At 41.0% G+C, this 23,231-nt stretch overlaps 1 protein-coding gene across 3 annotated transcripts in view; it reads right to left on the reverse strand.

Moving 5' to 3' along the window:
* Positions 1-476: 476 nt before the first annotated feature.
* Positions 477-23,231, reverse strand: part of sv2ca (synaptic vesicle glycoprotein 2Ca) — a 138,578-nt gene continuing 115,823 nt past the window's right edge. For 2 of the 3 annotated variants that reach the window (XM_060843737.1, XM_060843726.1), the window contains 6 exons: positions 20,216-20,304; positions 18,508-18,672; positions 17,761-17,894; positions 16,408-16,611; positions 13,051-13,210; positions 477-660 (listed from right to left, as the gene is read on the reverse strand). In XM_060843737.1, the coding sequence (XP_060699720.1) occupies positions 477-660; positions 13,051-13,210; positions 16,408-16,611; positions 17,761-17,894; positions 18,508-18,672; positions 20,216-20,304 (936 nt within the window). The remainder of the gene's footprint in view (positions 661-13,050; positions 13,211-16,407; positions 16,612-17,760; positions 17,895-18,507; positions 18,673-20,215; positions 20,305-23,231) is intronic. The other variant, XM_060843745.1, reaches the window with a different exon arrangement.

The following is a 23,231-nucleotide window of genomic DNA, read 5'->3' on the forward strand; positions in this document are numbered from 1 at the left end:
ATTAAAGAAATGGAATAATTACACATCTGGGTCCTGCAAACATCTCAGTAGGATTAATGACATGCCATTTTGTTTGCTTTGAGCCTTGCCTCAGAACGTTACTGACTTGATGCATTTGCTGATTTATTCTGACTGAAAGTTTTACACTGGTTTGAATTTATAGAGGGGAGGATAAAACTGGATAATGGTCACACACTAGATTAAAAACCTTCTGTCAGAACTGATTAACTATTCCTTCTTTATGCTCCCTCAGCCACACGAACAACTGTGTATGTGCAGACTGCAGCCTCATTGATCACATTATTTTCAAAGTTTCGGAAAGCACAAGGATAAAGGAAGGCGTCTTCAGGAGAAGTGACAAACTTGTGTGTGACAATCACTGTTTCAGTCTTAAACTACAGACTTTTTAAAATTCAAACCTCCCACTTGATCACTGCCACTGGCCGACTAAAAATCCATCAGGTGGTTTTACCTAATCACATGAGAACCTGGTTTCTTGTATCAGGAAGTCGGAGTCCCATGAGGCCTCCACAGACGAGGACAGTGGATGCCAGCAGGATAGGGATTGCTTTGGTGATGCCAACCAAAGAGCCAAAAATGAGATTTCCAAGTACTGTTGCTGCTTTACACAGGGCATTCAAGAATCCAAATCCTGTTGCTCTGTTAAAGAAAATAGAGGGTTTATTAATTTCAATGAAAGTTATTCATTTATCTGATAAGTGAAGCAGGAATATAATCTACACTGTAAGAATCACTTCTGGTCATTTTGCTAAAAATTGATTGCATCTTATTGAATGGTGAAACAAGTTTAAGGGGCTGAACAGAATACTACTCATCATTCATATGTTTCTATGTTCGTACATCTCAAAATTTTTAAAGGAAGTATTAGGTTCAACAAATTAATGGTTTAATCAATATAAGGGGAGCTCTGGGAGAAGTGGTGAAAAATCAAGAAGTTGAACCATTTTGTCAACAAATGTTAACATCCCAGGATACATTTTCTCCTTTACTGTAAAATCAAGAAAGTGGTGAACTGGGTGACTGGGGGACTAAGAGCAAGATAACTGAACTATTTTGAGGTTCGGCTTATTTTAAAATTCAAGCATGGCATTCACGTGTCAATAGCAGGATTTTCGGTTTAATTATGTATTCAATTTGAACACTTTGTCTGTGCTGTTTTCTGTGATGGATTTATTTAGTAAAACATTCCAGGTTCAGTGATCCAGCTCTGGTGGTCTCTCTACACCAAATGGGGTACAGGAGACACATTCTCTACTCTATAAATACCCAAAAGAGTGCACAGGAAAATGTTACATCAGGCTTAGAGGCAAATAGTTAGAAAGACAATTTCAGAAGCATCAGTTCCTGGAAAAGGCAAAACTCTTGGGCCTTACCCAGATTGTGAAGGTACAAATGATGTCTTACTATCCCCATGCTCATGATAAGACCTGGCCACATACTTCTCCCATCTGCCCAATGGGTATCCCAACCAATTCCCTCCCCACCTCCACATTTTTCGCTTCTAATCATAACAGGATACTCATTAACCTTCATTTGTAACATACACACACACACACACACACACACACACACACACATATATATATATGTGTGTGTGTATATATATATCTGTAAAGAGTTAGAATCTAATTAGCTAGAAGTTAATGTTAGGTGTAAGTGTTGCAGAGGGCTACGTTCATATAGAGTCATGTACCATTTTACAGGACCAAACCAATTATTTTGTAGAAAGCAATATGACAAGAATTAAACAAGTGGATCTCTCATCTTTTTAAACCTGAAGTGTGGTTATTTCAAACATACAGCAGTTTGGAAGCTAAGAGAGTAAATTCTGAGAAAATGTAAAGTTGAGTCCAAAGGCAGATTGATATCCAAATACCTTTCCAGGAATTCCTGCTTTTAACCGGATACCAAGCATTGTGCTTTACATTACATTGGATTCAATCAATGAAATTGATAGAGAGACCCTGATGTTTGGGTAGCAGAGAGTCTTGATAATTTCTATCCAGGCTTGTGCCCTCCAGTAAACATTTCAGTTTAAGTGCAGACCACTAACCCAACATGAGAGAAAGGAGTGATAAGCCAAACTCAATTGGCAGAGAGAATGGTTACTATGGACTGTCTTCTTCAGCTGTGTCGCTCAACCCTCGGCTATAGGGTGCTGACTCATTAGACTTGTTTGCTTCAGTGGGTGCTTGAAACTTAGAGTCACTACTCAACATGAAAGACAGAGTCCAGGGCACACATGACAAGTAAACGAAAATAAGGAAGTTGCAAAACCTTTAATCGGCAAACTGGAACACCAGGATCAAGGGCTTGAATTTTTTTTAAAAATTCATTCATGGGATGTGAGCATTTCTGGCTAGGCCAGTATTTAAACCCATCTCTAATACGGTTGACACTGTTGAGTGTCAATCATATTGCTGTGGTCTAGAGTCACATGCAGGCCAGACCGGGTTAGGATGGCAGATTTCCTTCCCTAAAGGACATTAGATTGATAGACAATTTTCAGTATGGTCACCTACATGTGTAAGGGAGTTCTGACTGACGGAAAATCTGACAGGCTGAACATTAACATAGCTCTCCTTCAATCTACTCATCTTAAAGAGAGAAGATGACTGAAATAAAAACGTTACAAAATTATTTGACAGTGAAGGGATTCAGAGACAAAATCTGAGCAAGGTGCAGACTTTGTGACAAGGAATTCACTACCTGTGACAACAGAAACCTTTCACAAATGATTCAAAATGTGTTCTCTCCATCCAGCTCTCAACTCAAACAGCTGATTAATCACATGAGTATCATTGCTGAGGTTAACACAGTTACTGTAAGACTCCATATCACTTTACCGACTGGCGGATTTCAATTGAAGAGTGGGTGCAGACCATGAGGCATGGCCCTTCTGCCTTGAATATCATGACCTGGAAAAGGCAAATAAGAATGTGCAGAAATTATCTGAGTTTTGCTACATGCAGCTTTGTGTAACCAATGCCTCCTTTTGGTATAAGCTCTGCTTCAAGGCTGGGGAATTGTATCTGAGGAAAAAAAATCTTATTTAAACCTATAAAACTCTAAGTGGACTGGACAGGTAAACACAGGAGGGATGTTCCTAATGACTGGGGAGACCAGAACCAGGGGTCACAGTCAAAAGATAATTTAGGAGTGAGCAGAGCAGAAATTTCTTCACCCGAGAGTGGTGAGTCTGTGAAATTCTCTGCCACAGAAAATACTTGAGAGCACAGCACTGAATATTTTTGAGAATGGCGAGAGATAGTTCTTAGAGGGTGGCAAGGGAGTGTGGAGAAAGTGGGAACTGAGTTGGACGATCAGTCATGATCATAGTGAATGGTGGAGCTGGTTCAAGGGGTCAAATTGCCATGGTCTTATATTTCCATCCTCTACCTGGATTTGAACATCACTCAACGTGAATCTCTGAACATTATTATCAGCACACACAGCCAGCACAGTGCAGACTGTGATACAGATCTATTGTAAAGTTAGCACATGGTTACGATACAACTTCTGAAGATTTTTTCATTCAAAGCAGTTTTCAGATCAGTGGCAGTCATCATGCCTATCTAACAGTTCTGCAACTCAGATGCACTGTCTGACATTCTCCTTCAGAGAACAGAAGCTGAGTCTTCTCTTAACATCAATATTAAAAGGATAGTTAAAAAGAGGAGTAAGATTAATTAGGGATGAGAAGGGGGATTTACATTTAGAGGCAAGAGGCATGACTTAGATGTTAAATGAATACTTTGCACATGTCTTTACCAATGAAGCAGATGCTGTCCAGTCCATGATTGAAGAGAAGGATACTGAGCCACTAGAAGTGTTTAAAATGGGTAAGGAGGAGGTGCTGGATAATTGCTGAAATGTGTGGTGCTGGAAAAGCACAGCCAGTCAGGTAGCATCCAGAGGAGCAGGAGAGTCGATGTTTCAAGCATGAGCTCTTCATCACGCTCATGCTCAAAACATCAGCTCTCCTGCTCCTCGGATGCTGCCCGACCGGCTGTGCTTTTCCAGCACCACACTTTTTGACTCTGATCTCTAGCATCTGCAGCCCTCGCTTTCTCCCGGTACTGGATAACTGTCAGTATTTAGTGTTGATAGGTCACCAGGATCTGATCAGGTGCATCTAAAGATATTGAAGAAAGTGAGAGTAGAAATTGCAGAAGTACTAGAAACAAACCTTTCAATCTTCCCTGGACTGGGGAGTGGTGCCAGAGGTCTGCAGAATTGCAAACATTATGCCTTTCAAAAAAGGTTGCAAAAATCATCCCAGTAGTTACAGACCAGTCAGTTTTAAATTTCTAGAAGCAACTATTCTAGATCAAATTAATAGCCACATGGAAAAATGTGGGCTGAATCAGAAGAGTCAGCATGGACTTGCTGAGGGTGCAAGCTGAGCAACCTTTTCAACAGTTAAAGACAGGATCGATGAAGGTAATGCTATTGATAGGGTCATAGAATCCCAATGGTGCAGACAGGGTTATTCAACACATCAGGTCTGAACTGACCCTATTAAGAGTATCCCACCCAGACACAGTCTTTTTCTCATAACCTCTCATTTACCATGACTAATATACCTAACCTGCACATTCCTGGACAGTATGGGGAAATTTACCGTGACCAAGCCACCTAATTTACACATCTTCGGGCTGTGGGAGGAAACCAGAGTACCTGGAAGAAACACACAGACACAGGGTGAATGTACAAACTCCACACAGTTAGTCACCCGAAGTTGGAATTGAACCTGGGTTGTGGCGCTATGAGGCAGCAGTGCTAACTATTTTAAAGTGAGACCTGGGTACAGATATTTGTACAATGTACAAAAGTCATTAAAGGTAGCAGGACAAATAGAGGATTTAATAAAGCAGACAATAACATAGTCTTCATAAATAGGGGCATGGAGTAAAAAGCACGGAGGATACGGAACTTACACAAAACACTTGTTTGGCTTGTGCATGAATATGGTGTACAGTTCTGGATGCCACACTATAGCAAGGAGGTGAATGCATTGGAAAAAGTGCAGAAGAGGTTTCAGAGAAGGGTTCCAGGGATGGAACATTTCAGTTATGAGGCAAGATTGAAGGAGTTGAGACTATTTTCCTTGGAGAGGAGAAGGTTAAGAGGAGTTTTGGTCATTTACAAAATCATGAAGGGTCTAAACACAGTGGAAAAGGAGAAAATATTACCGCTCATAAATGGATGAAGAAACAAAGGTTGCAATTTTAAAATGTTTTGCAAAATAAGCAATTGGGAGATGAGAAAAACCTTTCCACACAAGGTGTAGTCAGGCTCTGACATGCACTGCCTGGAAGATGATGACAGGTTCAATTGAGCCATTCAGGATGGGATTGGATGATTATTTACATAGAAAAAATGTACAGGGCTATAATTAAAAGGTGACACAAGAAAAGTGTCACTAAGTGAAACTGCTCAGTGTGTTGGTGCAGATAGGATGGGCTGAATTCTGCACTGTAACAATTCTGTGAACCTGTGAAATGGAACATATTCCGAGACACCGTCAATAATTCTGCACTCTCAATGTGGAAAGTGAGAGCAGGAACATGCTGACTGCTTCGAGGTTAGCTTCCCCTTGATGGAATCTGTCATTGAACTAAGTGTGGTCCAGTCTCATTAATTAGGAGAGATCCAAGCGAGGAGACTCTGACTGTCCTGTGAACTGCTGCAAATAAAACCCTACAGATTCATCAGTGACTACTGGTTACAATGATGCTAAAATCTCCAAATACCTTTCTACGCAGGAATGTGAAAAGGTTGAAATGGCAACAGGGCCATCAACAAAGAAAACAGTGCTATTTAAAGAAAAAGCAGGGGATGTCATCGTTAGCTGCAATAAACAGTTGAAGAGATGGATGCAATACGAGCTTGAGTAGAAGTCTATGGAGAACGCAATCACTGAGGAGGCTCTCAATATCATGGAGATCCTCCCTGGTATAACAGAGCTCAGTGTCGAACCCACAGTGGTAAGGTTAGCAAAATTAAAATGTCCAGCCATCCATGGGCTCCAGGATGTGTACAATGCAATGATTGTGACCATGTCTAAGAACAAGGGTGCCTGAAATGATTGTGACAGCCACTGAAGCATTGCCGGCTGAGGATAATAGGAAACGTATTTGCTAACATTGCCCTTCTCAGATTGCAGATTCTGGCTGAATGCATCTCTCCTGAATCCCAAATCCTCCCAGAACCAACAAATTTTGAAATAACATGATTTTCTTGGTCCAGCTGCTGCAAGAGAAATGCCAGGATGTCTGCGGGATGACCATCATTGAATGTCATCCCTGATTACAACAGTGTGATATTCAACAACTTTCAGTGGAGTCCTGTGACAGCTTTTTCAACTGAAACTGCTAGTTTAAAGCTAAATTGAGGAACAGGATTAAGTCCAAAGACACTTGCACTGAGGATCCTTGTAAAGAAGGGTCACTGCACCATATCTATATGACCTTAACCCAGTGTAGTGTTCCCTTTAAATGTTTACGAAATTATAGCAGCATTACAGGAGGTGATGGCCTAGTGGTATTATCACTAGACTATTAATCCAGAAACCCCAAGTTTGAATTTGAACTCAATATATAAAAATGGAATTAAGAATCCACCGATGAAAAAGAAAGCATTGCCTATTGTTGGAAAAACCCATCTGGTTCATTAACATCCTTCGGGGAAGGAAATCTGCCATCTTCACCTGGCTTACAGATACACAGCAATGTAGTTGACTTGAAATTGCCCTGTGAAATGGCCTAGCAGGCCGTTCCATTGTATCAATCATTGTGAAGTCTCAACAAATAAATTAAAGCAGACGGAGCAGCTGGCATCGACCTAGGCACAAGGAAAGTCAATGGCAAAAACAGCCCTGTCGATCCTGGAAAGTCCTCATCTGGTGGTTACTGAACCTGGCACAATCACATTCTTGGAATCCTACCTGATGGACAATGTCCAAGATACCACAATCACACCCGAGGTGGTGCTCAAGCGGTAAATAGTTGGGAGGGGGTCCTCAATGTTGACTCTCGACCACAAAAGTGATCATGGCTTCAGGTTAAACATGGGCAAGGAAGCCTCCTGCTGTGTACCACGTAATATCCTTCTGCTGATTGTTCGGTGCTCCTGCATGCTGAACACTGAGGGTAACAAGGGCACAAAATGTGCTTTGGACGGGTGGTATTTCAATGATGGTACCAGGCGTGGCTCAGCAGCAGCACTGCTGATTGAGCTGGTCGGGTTCTGAAGGACATAGCTGCTAGACTGGGTCTGTGGCAGGTGGTGAGGGAACCAACAAAAGGGAAAACCATACTTGACCTCATCCTTACCAATCTGCCAGCTGCAGATATAATTGTTCACAACAGTATTGGTAAGAGTGACCACCACACAGTCCTTGTAGAGACAAACTCCTGCCTTCACATTGAGAATATCCTCCACCATATTGTGTGGCACTATCACTGTGCTAAATGGGACAGACTTTGAATAGATCTAGAAATTCAAGACTGGGCCTTGTTCAGGTGCTGTGGGCCATCAGCAGCAACAGATTTGTACTCTAAAGCAACCTGTAACCTCATGGCCCAGCACATCCCTCACTCCACCATCACCATCAAGTCAGGGGTTCAACCTCTGAGAGTGCAAGAGGGAATGCCAGGAGCAGCACCACACTATCCGAAAATGAGGTGTCAACCTGGTGAAGTTACCAAACAGGCCTACTTGCATGCTAAACAGCATAGGCAGCAAGTGATAGACAGAGCTAAGTGATTCCACTAATGAATCAGTATAAGTGATCCATGTTCAAATGCAACAAGATATAGACAATATTCAGGCTTCGGCTGACAAGTGGCAAGAAACATTTATGCCACACTAATGCTAGGTAATCACCATCACCAATAAGAGACAAGCTAACCACCGCCACTTGACATTCAATAGTGCTACCACTACTGGAATCAACATCCTGGAGGTTACCATTGACCAGAAACTCAACTGCACTCACCACATAAACACAGTGGTTACAAGATCACATCTGAGGCTTGGAATACTACTGTGGTGAGTAACTTAGCTCCTGTCGCTGCAAAGCTGTCTACCATCTACAAGGCACAAATCAGGAATGTGACAGCATACTCCCACTGACTTGGATGAGTGAAGCTCCAACAACACTTAGAAGCATCCACTCACTCCATCACTAATGCTCAACAGCAGCAGTGTGTACTATCTACAAGGTGCACTGCAGAAATTCACCAAAGATCCTTAGCCAGTGCTTTCCAAACCACAACCACTTCTATCTGGAAGGACATGAGCAGCAGATATACCACCTGCAGTTTCCCCTCCAAACCACTCACCATCTTGACTTGGAAATATATCACCATTCCTTCACTGTCACTGGGTCAACATCCTGGAATTCCATCCTAACGGTATTGTATGTTAACCTATAGCATGAGGACAGCAGCGGTTCAAGAAGGTAGCTCAACATCACCTTCTCAAGGACAATGAGGAACGAGCAATGAATGCTTGCCAGCTAGCAACACCAAGTCCTATGAGTGATAAATAAAAATGTCACAAAGGCAACTCAATACATGGAAAGTCCTCAAGTGAGGAAACTGCTCTAAGAGATCTGCAAAAGCAGCTGAAATGCTATCCAAAAATAATTCAACTATGTAGCTGGGCAATCATGTAATTATTTGATGTTTGTTTTCTTAACAGCATCATAAAAATTATTGTTGTGTATCTGTACTTATTTTAAAATCCTGCTGGAGTATAGCTGATTGGTTTTTCACACGAGTGCAACTAATAGGATGTGGACAAAAGTTAATTATGGAAGCTGTTTGCAGACGACTAAAGCACACTTCGTATCCAGCTTATTATTAATAATAATAAACACAAAGATGATTACACATTGCTACAGAGGTGCTGTCAGAAATGTAAAACTGATTATAAGCTGACTGAACTTCCACCACTACCTTCGCTTATTTGCTTCTTTGTCACCTCTCATAGAGTCATACAGCATGGAAATAGACCGTTCGGTCCAACTAATTCACACCGACACGTTGCCAAACTAAACTAGTCCCATTTGGCAGTTTTGGCTTATATCCCTCCAAACCTTTCATATTATTTTACTTAGCCAAATGTCTTGCAATTATATGTCCATCCACCACTTCCTCTGGCTGTTCATTCCACACGTGAACTACTCTCTGTGTGAAAAGGTTGCAACTCATGTTCTTTGCAAAACTTACTCCTCTCACCTTAAAAATATGCCCCCTAGTTTTGAACTCCTCCACCCTAGCAAAAAGACCTTTGCAATTCACCTCATGATCTTATAACCTGTATAAGGTCAGCCCTCAACCTCCTACTCTCCAGTGAAAATATCCCAGCCTATCCAGCCTATTTTTATAACTCAAACCCTCCATTCCTGGCAACATCCTGCTAAATCTATACTGAACCCTCTCCAATTTAATAATATCCCTCTTCCAGCAGGGCAACCAGAACTGCACACAGTAGTCCCGAAGAGGCCTCATCAATGACCTGTTAACATGACATCCCAACTCGTATATTCGAAGGTCTGAGCAATGAAGTCAAGCTTGATAAATGCCTTCTTAACCACCCTGTCTACCTGTGATGAAATTTCAAAGAGTTATGTACCTGAACCCTTAGGTCTCTCTGTTCTACAAAACTACCCAGAGTCCTACCACTAATTGTATACAGTTTCTGCCATTGTTTTTCTGCTAACTAATTCCTGCCATTGTTGTTTTTAACCAAAATGCAATACCTCATATTTAGCCAAATTAAAATCCAAGTTTCACTCCCCACCCCATTGACCCAGTAGATCAAGATCTCAGGTAAATTTCTTCAGTGCCCACTATAGCACTACTATACCACTTACAAATTTAGTAACCATGCCTCCTTTATTCTCATCCAAATTGTTTGTATGAATGACAACTAAAAGAGGACCCAGTACCAATTCCTGTGGAACACCGCTGGTCATAGGCCTCCATTCCAAAAAATAACCCTGTATCACCTCCCTCTGTCTCCTACCATCATGTCAATTTTGTATCCAATTGGCAAGCTCACCCTGAATTCCACGTGGATCTAACCTTACTAATTAGTCTACCGTGTGGAATAAAGTCCATATAAACAACATGGATATAAGATCTGCTTCACACTATATTTATAACAATATACCTTTGCCGTCTCAAACTAAAGCAATATTTGACAATTGTACAGGCATGAAATATAGAATCATAAGTCCCAATATTCATGCAAAGGCAGGGGAGCCAGGGGTTGCGCATTTGTAAATAGTCAGGAATCCTCAAAATCCTAGGAACATGAAGGTCATGGAAAGACTTCACTATGATTCTTCAAATTCATTTCTTGCCCTGCAGAAAGCTAGACAAAAGACTAGTAAGAAAAACTGTGGAGAAATAGTACTTCTTAGGACAGTTTTAAGTGGTCCCCAGCAACAAAGAAAGATTGAGGATTATTGAAGGAGGATTGGATTGGTAATTAGAAGGGAGGTTCGCTTGGGAAGGATCACTGGTTTGGCGGAGGGTAGACCAATCGAGGTCAAAGGTTTGCTTAAAGGGTTGGGCAAGTAACCTTCCATGCAAACAATGCTTTCAAAAGTGGATGCTTACAGGTTTTGACTGCAGCCCACTTCACCATGGCTGACAGTTTTCAAAGTCCTAGAAAATCCAGCAGACCAGTATTATATTCAGAAGGCTGATAAAATACCAAGAATAAGCCTCTCCTACATATTATTATCATAGACCCAGCACAAGACCCCAAAGGCCACCACATTAAAAGGAAAATTAATGTATTTGCAGCAGGTTAGGGTCAGGTTTCACATAATTGCCTATTTAACTACTTTTGCCCAATCATTTCTCATCCATCCAGAGTTACAGTTACACTAATCACATCATCCAACATAGAGGGAGACTATTTGGCCCATCATATTGGCACCAGCCCTTAAAAAGAGCATATCAATGAGTTCCAACCCTCTTCCCTTTCCATACTCCCCTTCAAACCTTTACTTCTCCCATTTTTATCTCATTTCCATTGGAAAGTTACGACTGAACCTATTTCCATTACCAGTTCAGGCACAGAATTCCTGATTGGTGGAAAATAAAAGATTTCCCAGCCTTAAATAGCCCAAACAACTTGCAGAAGCCTTTTCCACATTTTTGGGATACACGGGCAGGTCAATAATTCTCACCCATCCTGCTTTCTCAGAGAACCATTATTTTTGCCATGATTTGGAGATGCCGGTGTTGGACTGGGGTGTACAAAGTTAAAAATCACACAACACCAGGTTATAGTCCAACAGGTTTATTTGGAAGCACACTAGCTTTCAGAGTGCTGCTCCTTCATCAGGCTCATTCATCAACGCCCACATCATTGAGGGAATTTTACATTCCATTCTGCTCGCTCAGAGTTTGCTAGCAAGTGGATTCCATACAGTCAGGTACCATATGACCCACCCTTTGGAGATTCATGCTGAGGCTTTCAGACTCTGTCCGTTGGAAAATTTCTCATTCAGGTCCACTGGAGTTGAGGACAGGCTGTAGTTCCAGCAATGAACACTTGTCCTGATGGCGCTGTTGGGTGCGGGCTCTTTGACTAGTTATCTGAGAGACAGGATTTTCTCCGGGGTGGGAATTCTTACCCTGACCTAAATAAGACTAGGTGACGTTGTCTTTTATATATTTGTTATATATGTGTTATACCAGTTCCTATTTGACAAATGAACAGGTATTTTTTCTTCCCTTAAACTACAAGTGTAGCTCAAATGGGTGATGTAGAAATGAAATGCCAGAAAGACTTGCATTTTTAATACCTTTCCGGACCTTTGCATGTCCTAAAAGTCTTTCCAAACAACAAGGTATTTTATGAATTATTGTCACTGTTGTAAATGTATGAAATGAGAAAGCAGCCAATTTACATGCTCGCACAACCAAGAATTAGATAGCCACTAGATGACATACTTATCAGTTGTTAATGGAGGTTAAAACTGGCCAAGGCACACTGGAGAACTACCCCTCCTTACTTTGGAATAGTGCCATTGGATATTTCTCAGCTGCATGAGTGCGCAACTGAGGGCTTCACCTCAGGTTAAGTTCCTGGTGTGAACCAACAACTGAGTGACTCATAAGAACGACAGTAATTGGTGGAAAATCTGGCTCGCTAGCTTTGATAATGTGTTATTTGCCAATCTGGAAGTGAGTTATTTTCTTACTAAACTCGGTACTGGTGGAATTTAGTATATTTCTTTTCGGGCATCCAGCTTTATCCAATCCCTACAACAAAGATACATTGACTGGAATGTTATACGTTCCCACCCAGAGACTGGCTTGGCTGTTTGCAGGGGGTATAAAATCAGCTAGCATGGCAGAGGTGCCAGGTCTGTTGCTTACCCCTTTCCACTGGGACTTCACTGCTGGGGTAGGTGTCAGCTCATCTGTTCACCTTGGGCAAACTGAGGCCACTTAAGACTTCCTCCCCCTGTCACTGTTATAGTGGTAGGGAATGAACACAACGCAATGTAAGCAACAGTCTCAATGGAGACTCTCTCTTTAATGGGCACCTAAACTGTGTCCCTCTTCAAAGGTGATAGCTGCCTGTTTGTTTATTCTCTCCCTCTCTAGAGGCTTCCTGGGGCAGATGGTTATAGCTGCATGAATTCATACCCAGGGACCTGTCCTCTGCACACAGAACAAACAAGTCCAACTATTGCACCTTTTCTTAACTAAACAGAACAAGGAAAACAATGGTGCATTCTCTGGTGCATTCTCCATGTTAAGTCTTGACCCATCAGAGTTGCCAATATAAATTGTTATTCCCTTTGAAATTTGGCATTCTTGTGTCTGTCCTTATACATGTAAAAATGAAAAGCTTTGACAGTATTTCTTTTATTTAGATATCTAAAGCTCAGGTGCTTGTCAGCAGGCTCTGATTGTTTAAAACAGCATTTACAAATCCACACCATTGCCTCAACACTGTTAATGATACATGGCACACTGTATACTTAACCTCCTGTCAGTTGGCAAAAGCTCTACAGTGATCACGTCAAGGGAGTTCCAGGCCGAAATGGTCAGACCGTTGTATAGGCAGAGCATTCCAATCATCATGGCTTCACTGGTCCCAAACCACAGGAAAAAACAGCTGATCCCAGACAGAACCATGGATCCACCTACATGGGGTCAAAGACCAATAGGTAGTCAATGTCAAATAGCCATAGAAACTGCTGGAAATTCACAATGGCATCAGTATCTGTAAGGATGACAACTTAATGTTTTGGGTAAAAGGGGTCTTACAGGAACAAACATAATCACAGGGCATTCTGCCCAAGTCACTAAAACAAAGGCCATGCATTTACGTAGTTGTACATAACCTCAAGACTTCTGAAAGCACTTTACAGTTAAGAATGTACTGACTGAATTGTGTTCATTTCTATGATGTTGGAAATGCAGCTGCCAAGCTGTGCATTGCAAACTTCCACAAATCGTCATCTTAGGAAATCAGAAACAAGACTTGCTTCTGCTCCGTTTTGGCAGGTTCTGAAATGGCTGATCAGTCTAAAATGTGATCTGTTGACCATGTGAATTAGGTTGGGAGGGTATGTGGTGGTTGAAAAGATGAGTGTGCGTTGCCTTTAACAACTCGACTTCATTTCTGCACATTTCTAATGAGGCCCCTCAATGTGTTTGGTGTCAGTTCGAAGGAATCTTCTCCATTTGATCAGCCACAATCCAGGGATTTCCCTTGAGTGTGTGGGTCTGTTTAATTCCAATAGGCAAGAGAAAACCCTCAGCATCATAAAGCTTAACAAATGAGCAAGGTCACTGCATAATTTTATTTCTCCTGTAACTCACCAGCCTTGTGAATCATGTATTTACTTCTCCTGGCAAATCAGGTGGTAAGGTAGCAATGTGATTCTTTCTTGTTGTTCATTCAAAATATGCAGGAACAATGCAGATCACTTCGTCCTGATGTTCTTATTCCCGGGGAAAGATCCCTCCATCTATGCCTAACCTTCAAAAATCCAATTAATTGGAGGAATCCACCGGACAGTTTGCACTGAACACTCACCCAGCATCTCCCAGTTAAGGCAACTGCAAGAAACGTCACCTACTGCAATCATCCAATGTGAGTTGGCAGTGGGCACAGTTCTGAAATAGACAGCTAATTTTAAGCTGTCTACCTTGTCTTCGATTGTTACATAGAGAGAACATAGGTGTGAAGGTGGACGAATGGGGTTTGAGAATGGGGGGATCTGAACAGTGGGCTGGATATGGGTTCTCAGCGAATATTTCTCCCATCTGATTGGGGAGAGGTGGTATTAGTCCTGGAATACTAGTGGGATGGCTCTAATCTCGAGTAATGGAGTGAAAGGATACAGAAGAGGCCTCCTTGACTTTCAATGCAGCACCCAAAGCATAGCCTTTGCCTTGGTTGTTGCCGAAGTTTACAGATCATTAGCTTCCTTCACCTTTTCTGCTTCATGAACATCCTCCACCATCTCTGGAGGACTCTATCAGGATTTTCTGGACTCTCAGCAGGGTGCTCTGACTAGGCAGCATGGAATCCCGACAGGAGAATGTCCTGCACCTTTCATTGCCCCTGGCCCAACAAGTGGCTGTGTGGTTAGCACAGAGTCCGAAGAGCAAGATGAAGACATTGTCACCGCTTCAACATAGAAAAATCCAACTCTACATCCCCAAAGCAGAGAGCCATTTTACCTTCCAGAAAAACCATTACCCATTCCAGAGACTAATGAAATATTTATTGTTGTCTGTCACTCTACTGACTTTCACCCTCCAGCACCACTGTGGGCGGCATGGTGGCACAGCGGTTAGCACTGCTGCCTCACAGCGCCTGAGACCCGGGTTCAGTTCCCGACTCAGGCGACAGACTATGTGGAGTTTGCACGTTCTCCCCGTGTCTGCGTGGGTTTCCTCCGGGTGCTCCGGTTTCCTCCCACAGTCCAAAGATGTGCAGGTCAGGTGAACTGGCCATGCTAAATTGCCCATAGTGTTAGGTAAGGGGTAAATGTGGGGGTATGGGTGGGTTGCACTTCGGCGGGTCGGTGTGGATTTGTTGGGCCGAAGGGCCTGTTTCCACACTGTAAGTAACCTAATCTAATAAGATGTTTATCAGTTTTATTTTAAGGCATGAACAATAGGAAGGCATGAATTAGTTCAAGAATTAGCAGTGAAGTGATTAGAATGAGAAGAGCAGAAAATGCAGGTGTGGGATGTTATGGGAAGATAAAATATTGAAAAGACAGTGCAGATGTTGAAGAAGGATATAATCATGAGCGAAGTGATGGCGTTGATAATCAAAGACCAGTTTGAAAATGGCTCAGATGTGTCCTGACAGTAGGTTAGTTCATTCATATTCATTATAACTGGAAATCTTATTTTAGCATAAATAGAATCTATTAACTGGGATCTTTCAGATCTCCGAACAAGACAAAATATAAGAATCCAGTTTGACTAAAGTTAAGATATAGATCCACCATGATAATTACATGGCACAGAAGACTCAAAGGGTCTTAATGGCTGACTCCTATCACAGAAGTATAAACAGTAAATCTCGGATAAAAAGTGGATTACTATTCCAACTATATAAATGCAGTTGTTCCATGATAAATTAAAAGTTGAGACAGTAGTTTCCAGCTGGAACATCAAATCATCTTTGTTCAAAATAACCTAATTCTAAGATTAATCAAGAAATTGTTGGACATTATGAAAGATTTCTCCTACTTTGAAATGTGAGTTTACATCATGCACTACGGAGCCAGCGATCACCCAGGAATATCAGAATTGCAAAATGGGAGATTCTTTACATTATTCAATTTATAATTTCATTTTGTATGTACATATTTGACAAATTCATATTTGTTCATGTTTCAATGTCTTAAGCTACTCCAATAGTGGGAATCACGACTTTCTTTGAGTAAGATGAAAACTGTTGAAAGTTGATGATTGTCTCATAAAGCTATTAATGATACAAAATGGCAGTGGAGAACAAAAAGTTACTGTGTGGAAGCTTAATGGGATCTAAATGATGTGGGCTATGGCGATAAATGTAGCAGAATCACGCGAGATGTCCTGCGAGACTGATAATTTGTAATGTCCTCACCAGCATCCTCGGTATATCCAAACATTAAACCTGGCATCTACCTAATTTATACAGCTCAAGGTCAGCTTAGCGATGGAAGTCTACGCTCATGCGCCAAATATTTAGCAAAACAACTTTACAAAGACAAGTTTAAAATCAATTTGTGATCACCCTCAATCTTATTCCCAAGCTAGTGGTACAAAATATAGGATGAACTGTTCAGAAGGGTACTTAAATATATTAAAAATAAATGATAAATTGTACCTAACATCGTCAAGCGGCCAATCCTGTCCATGAGGAGTGCAGATACAATGTTGCCTGGCAATACTGCTAGTGTACCAAGGAAGTTGACAAAATAGATCCAGTATGCACTGTAGTCCTCATCAAAGTTAATCTGGCAGCCTTCTTTATTGTGAAGAAATGTGGTATTGATGAACTGACAATCAATGAATTTAGACTTATCGAGATCTAAAGGAAAATGAAGAAACATATTTATTTATGGCTGGCACTGATTTAAAAACTAAAATGGTTAATTAAATAGCTGAATAGTTGGCATTTCCTCCTTCTTATTTTCCATTAAAATTCTCTCTTTAAACCACAACCAAGATAAATTGAAGAGTGTAAATAAGGCAAGCATGATTGGAAAACTACACAGTTCATTATTTTAAAAAGGTTTCCACGCCAACCTTAGCAGACAATTTGCAATTTTATGTTTTATTAGACTTTTTTCTGTTCATTGTAAGGGGATAGTTCGAGGCTTCAGAGTTGAAGCTGGCCCTGTGAAACTGTAATCAATGTAAATATATGGCAGACCTTTGTCAGCTATTTAAAGACAGGTGTCGAAGATAAGTAGTTAATTTCAGTTTTAAAATAGCTCACAAAAGGATTTCCTTACTAACACTGCACTAAGAAACAAATATCAAACTTGGAAGAGAGAATCCCACCTTCACCTCATACCACCATACACACTCACTCTTATTTCCACTCCAAAATACTTTTATCCCACATTATCAAAATAAACATGGATTTGTGACCACTCTTAATTCAGATGTGACAGAGTTTACTGATGAATTAGAAAACTGAACCTAATCAGGTTCAATCTCAGTTCAGCAGCATGAAATACAACTGTTCGGAAATTCTTCAGGAATTCCACAATCTATTACTGTAACTGCAGTTGTGAGAGTTTGTACCATTGCTGTGAATTTCCATACAGGCAAAAGGTGCAAAGATGGGTGTTGATGTGGTACTTGTGGTTGGTGAGCTGAATGGAGGCATGCTGGTCTTCGAAAGGGCTCTGTGAACATCACCGCTACAGGCGGCCCACCAAAGAGTGAGATTTCACATACCTGTTTGTATGATTATGGCTAAGGCTGGGCGTAGGTAATCTCACTGAAACTGTGCTTACGTCTACTTGCAATTTGTAAATGAGATACATTCTTCACTGTATTGTCTGGAGGACATGATCTTCTGCAACTGACAAGTTTGTAAGCAAGAAAATTTGGAGCCAATGACAACAAAAGAGTTTCATAAACAAATTTGGGCATGGAATGAATACCCAAGAAATTAGACATAGGAAAATAACATGTTCGTCATCAAGGTCACAATTTGCCCACCTACCTGTATTATAGAATAAAGTTTCATTAAATGTGCAGTTCCTAAAATATGTACTTAATGATGTCACATCTTCAAAGTAGCAGTTCTTAAACAGGGAATCTTCAAATGTTACTGCTTTAAACTTCATAATAGTAAACCTATTAAAAAAGAAAATGCTGTTTGACATTCTTCACGTTTGTTGAATACTCTCTCTTCTGAAAAAAAAGGTTATCTATCCCTTTTTTGCCAAAGTCAGAAATCATGCAGCACCAAGTGATAGACCAACAGGTTTATTTCAAATCAGACGACACTTCGCCTGACGAAGGAGCAGTGCTCCGAAAGCCTATGATTTCAAATAAACCTGTTGGACTATAACCTGGTGGCGTGTGACTTGTGATTTTATCCATTCCAGTCCAACGCCAGCATCTCCACATCATGACCTTTTTTGTAAAGGAGTCCTTTCTTCCTTATATATGGCCAAACAAGCTGAATCTGCCTTAAGAGATCCATGTCTTTCTAAGAAACAATATTTTCATTAACTTAATTCAGTCATGTTCCAGATATAATTAATAAAAGGCCTTAAATCTGTATTAAGTAAAAATGCTACAGCCCCTCAGTTTGGAAACGTCTGGATTAGATGGTATAAGCTATCTAATGGCTCCCAGTCCCGAAGTCTGAATATTGACAGAGACTTTGGATTCCCAATGATTTCTCCACAATGCATTTTTAGACATTGAATGTATGAAGGTGAATGATTTAGTCATTCCTGACCTGTCCCTGATGTACTCTCCGTTCGTGTGGATCTGGTTTTCCAGAGTAAAGTTGAACACAAAATCCACAACTCTTTCTCCATAAAACCTTTTCACTCGGGATGCATACTCGTCAGCCTGAAGGTGTTTGATGACATCAGGGAACCAGACAGAGAGACCATAGTAGCTTAAAAATAACAGAATAGGCTAAAAGTTGTGCATCTGCCAGAAGATGTATAAATAAGAGCAGAAGGATGGTGCTTTCACATTAACTGAAGCACAGGAAACAATTTACTACAATGCTTTGCTGTTTATACAATTAAATCTGTTTAGTAATGCTTGAGAGCAAATAATAGAATGCATAATGGGATGATACAATAATGAATGGTTTCATAATTGATTAATTAACTGACTACTGCAAACCATGGATAGGAACAAGATGGGCTTAAAATGTACCAGAACAACTGTTGGAAATTTAAAGAAAAATCTAAATTCTATTTATGTCTAAAAAATATATGTTAAGTGCTCTCTCTACTTTGTCACAATGTGACCAAACAGTTGTTGGCAATTCTCATCCAATTTTCTTAAAGAGGCTATGTTTGGCTGAAATATAGTGTGCGTGATAAAGGCTCTCTGTGTGAGGCACCAGATTGTCTGTCCCCATGTGGGATCCACACACGCCAGAACATTCCAGCACATGTTCCAGCCAGTGCTCAGCTGCAGAAATCCCAAGTAATTTCCTCTTGTCTGGACCAGGAAGACAACTGGGAATTCTAAACAATGTTCCCTCTAATTTCACTTTGCTGTACAGGGTTGTTTTGTTGCACTGTGCGGTTCCTTTAAGAGTGTGATATGGCTCAGGGTGCATGTGTATTCTAAAGGGATGATTGGTTATATGTAGCTAGTTTGACCCACTGATTGCTGCGTGACCACACATCTCTGGTGGGAACACTGATTGTGATAACTCGATTGGGAGTGAACTAGGAATATTTCAGCATGGACCAACAGTACACAATGGGATGCATTTACTCACTCAGCCAACAGGGAAGATACCAAACAACATTTTTTTGGATTATAATTATAAACATTCACTTGACTTTCCTGGTCTAGAAAAATACCCTTTGAAAGTATTTTTTTTCCCTTCCTACTTTGGGAACTCATGTGAAAGGAGCAATTTCATAACCAATTTTGAACTACTGTTGTTAAACTCTCCATTGTGCTTCACATATGGATCAAGAAGGCAATAGTCTGGTGGTATTATCACTGGATTGTTAATCCAGACACTCAGGCAGGGCGCTGGGGACCTGGGTTTGAATACCACCATGGCAGATGGGGAAATTTGAATTCAATATAAATCTAGAATTAATATTCTAATGATGACCATAAATCTATTGTCAATTATCAGTAAAAAAAACCCATCTGATTCACTAACGTCCTTTAGACAAGGAAATTTCACCCTTACAAGGTCTGGCCTATATGTGACTCCAGACCCATAGCAATGTGGCTGACTCTTAACTGCCCGCTGGGCTATTAGGGATGGGCAATAAATGCTGGCCTAGTAAGCAATGCCCTCATCCCATGAATGAATAATAAAAAAAATTGTGGTAATCACACAGTGGACCAGAACACATCTACAATTTGATTTAAATAATTTAAAATCTCACATTGATCAAAACATTTATTACACAGCTAAGTTGTAGTTAATGATTTTCAACAATAGGAAGCCTTACCCAAATGACAAAGTTGTCCAAACTATAATCAGCATAATGGTATTTTTCTTCACAGGATAGTCAAAACATCGCATGAAAGTCATCCAAATCTGAGAACATAGACAATGCATACCATTTGACTCAAGATCTATGTAATTATGTTCTTTCCTCTTATCGTAATGGACATTAATGTGCAAAAGGAACGCTAGTAAGGGGTAAGCATTCACCAGCACCAGCTTACCACAGAGTGCAGTAGAGTTAGGTTTCATGTTTCTGGACTTGAGTGACCAATCAGTAAAAATAGGTGGAACCTTGTGGAGGCAGAGGTGATCTCACCAGGCCAGCTGGAGAGCTGGTGAGAGGCCTGCACAGTCTCCAAGGGCAGGCCCACTCAGTCACACTTCAATCTGGCATTGGCAAATCTACCAGCAATTCAAGGTTGGCTCCTTGAATTAAGACCACAGATGGCAAGGGGTTACCTGCAGCTGTGCCGGTGAGATGAGTAGAGGTCTGTAAAAGCAGTTCTTCCTTGGCCATTCTCGGGCCCCAACTGGCAGTGGAGCAGGCAGGCTGACTTTGGATTTTCCTGCCCTGAATTTAATTCTGGTGGAAGCAAGAAGGCAGTGGGGCCTGGGGATTCCACCAAACCATTTAATGAAATGTTCAAGTTCACCACCTCCAGCAGCAGGAAATTCTACCCAACCTCATTGATTGCGATGAACAGCAAAACAAAATAGACAGTTAAACAGCTTTCTCCCCTTCATATAATGCAGCCACAACCTTCATCTGAATTGGGATGCCTGAGGTCTGTCTAAAATTGAAACCCTTGGGCTCATTCATTTGAATTGAGAGAGAGGAAAGCTGTCATGCCACCAGCTCACTCATTTAAAGAAATGCAATTATTAAGCCTTTTTTTTAATTGTTGGAAGGCCTGAAAGCAAATCCCCCTGAATACTAAATATAAGGCTTCGCTGAAACAATGTTATAGAGTCAGATAAACACTTCCCATCCTCCCTGTGGCAACATAACAAGTATTTTAATTGTTATAAACACTTGTCAGTTGGTGGGAATTGTAAGAATCCTGAGTACAGCACATCCGAGTTCACTGCACGATGTCAAATTCAGCAGAGGGTGGATAAAGGGACGTTAGAGAAATCACGTGTGCAAGAAGTCAACTACCAGGAATCCGTCAAAATCACATGAAATCTTGCATTTGAGATGGGGCATCTTAAACCAATAAAGCAAGTGAAATAACCATCCTTCCTTGTATTTTCAAATTAGCCACAGCCACAATCACAGAGTCAAAATCTTGTTTTGTGGCAAATGATAAAAATATCAATGTTAAAATTCAGCACTGATTTCTGCAATTAGAGTCAGAGAGGCATAAAGATGTACAGCACGGAAACAGACCCTTCGGTCCAACTCATCCATGCTGACCAGATATCCCAATTCAATCGAGCCCCACCTGCCAGCACCTGGCCCATATCCCTTCCAACCCTTCCTATCCATATACCCATCCAAATGCCTTTTAAATGTTGCAATCGTACGAGCCTCCACAACTTCCCCTGGATGCTCATTCAATACACGTACCACCCTCTGCATGAAAATGTTGCCCCTTAGGTCTCTTTTGTATCCTTCCCTTCTCACCCTAAACCTATGCCCTCTAGTTCTGGACTCCCCACCCCAGGGAAAAGACTTTGTATATTTATCCTATACAAGCCCCTCATGATTTCATAAACATCTATAAGGTCATCCCTCAGTCTCCGACGCCCCAGGGAAAACAGCCCCAGCCTAGTCAATCTCTCCATTTAGCTCAAATCCTCCAACCCTGGCAACATCCTTGGAAATCTTTTCTGAATCCTTTCAAGTTTCATAACATCCTTCTGATAGGAAGGAGACCAGAATTGCACGCAATATTGCAACAGTGGCTTAACCAACATCCTGTACAGTGGCAACATGACCTCCCAACTCCTTTACTCAATACTCTGACCAATAAAAGAAAGCAAACCAAATGCCTTCTTCATTATCCTATCTACCTGCGACTCCACTTTCAGGCTCACTGGTCTATAGTTCCCCAGTCTGTCCTTATCCATCTTAAATAGTAGCACTACGTTTGTTAACCTACCGTCTTCCGGCACCTCACCTGTGACTATCGATGATACAAATATCTAGGCAAGGGGCCCAGCAATCACTTCTCTAGCTTCCCACAGATTTCTAGGGTACACCTGATCAGGTCCTGGGGATTTATCCACTTTTATGTGTTTCAAGGCATCCAGCACTTCCTCCTCTGTAACATGGACATTTTTCAAGATGTCACCATCTATTTCGCTACATTCTATATCTTCCATGTCCCTTTTTTATAGCAAGAAGACCAGAATTGAACACAATATTTCAAAAGTGGCTTAACTATTGTCTTGTTCAGTCCTTTCATCCATAGTCTCAGTTACTTTATCTAAAAGTATGTGATTAGACTCACATCTTTATTTCTATGATACATATTTCTTGATGATATTAGTATTCAAAAATCCATTAATCTGTTTTGAACGTAGTCAAAGACAGCTTTCTCAGTCCTTGGGAGTAACCTTAACTATGTACTGAGTAAAAAAATTTCTTATCTCAGTCCTAAATAACTTGCCTCTTATTTGGAAACTACACAGCCTGTAGTAATACCTTTTATGTATCTATACTGTAAGACCTAAATTTCAACAGGGTCACCTCTCATTTTTTGAAACTCTGAAGAATACAGGTTCAGTCTCCTCAAAGTGTAGTTCCTCCATCCAGGAAATAGTCTGGTGAGCTTGTGCTGTACTTCCTTGATAGCAAATATATCCATCCTGAGTAAGGGGACCAAAGCTATGTAGAATGCTCCCAACAGTTCCACCAAGGTTCTAAAAATAGCAGCAGGACCTCTTTAGTGCTGTATACTCATCCACCTGCAATAATGGTCAGCATACCACGTGCCTTCCTAAATGCACGGTGAACACACATGTCAATCTTCAATCACTTATGAACAGGGACATCCAGATCCCTTCCCAAT

The sequence above is a fragment of the Hemiscyllium ocellatum genome, chromosome 2, assembly GCF_020745735.1.
Source record: "Hemiscyllium ocellatum isolate sHemOce1 chromosome 2, sHemOce1.pat.X.cur, whole genome shotgun sequence".
NCBI lineage: Eukaryota > Metazoa > Chordata > Chondrichthyes > Orectolobiformes > Hemiscylliidae > Hemiscyllium > Hemiscyllium ocellatum.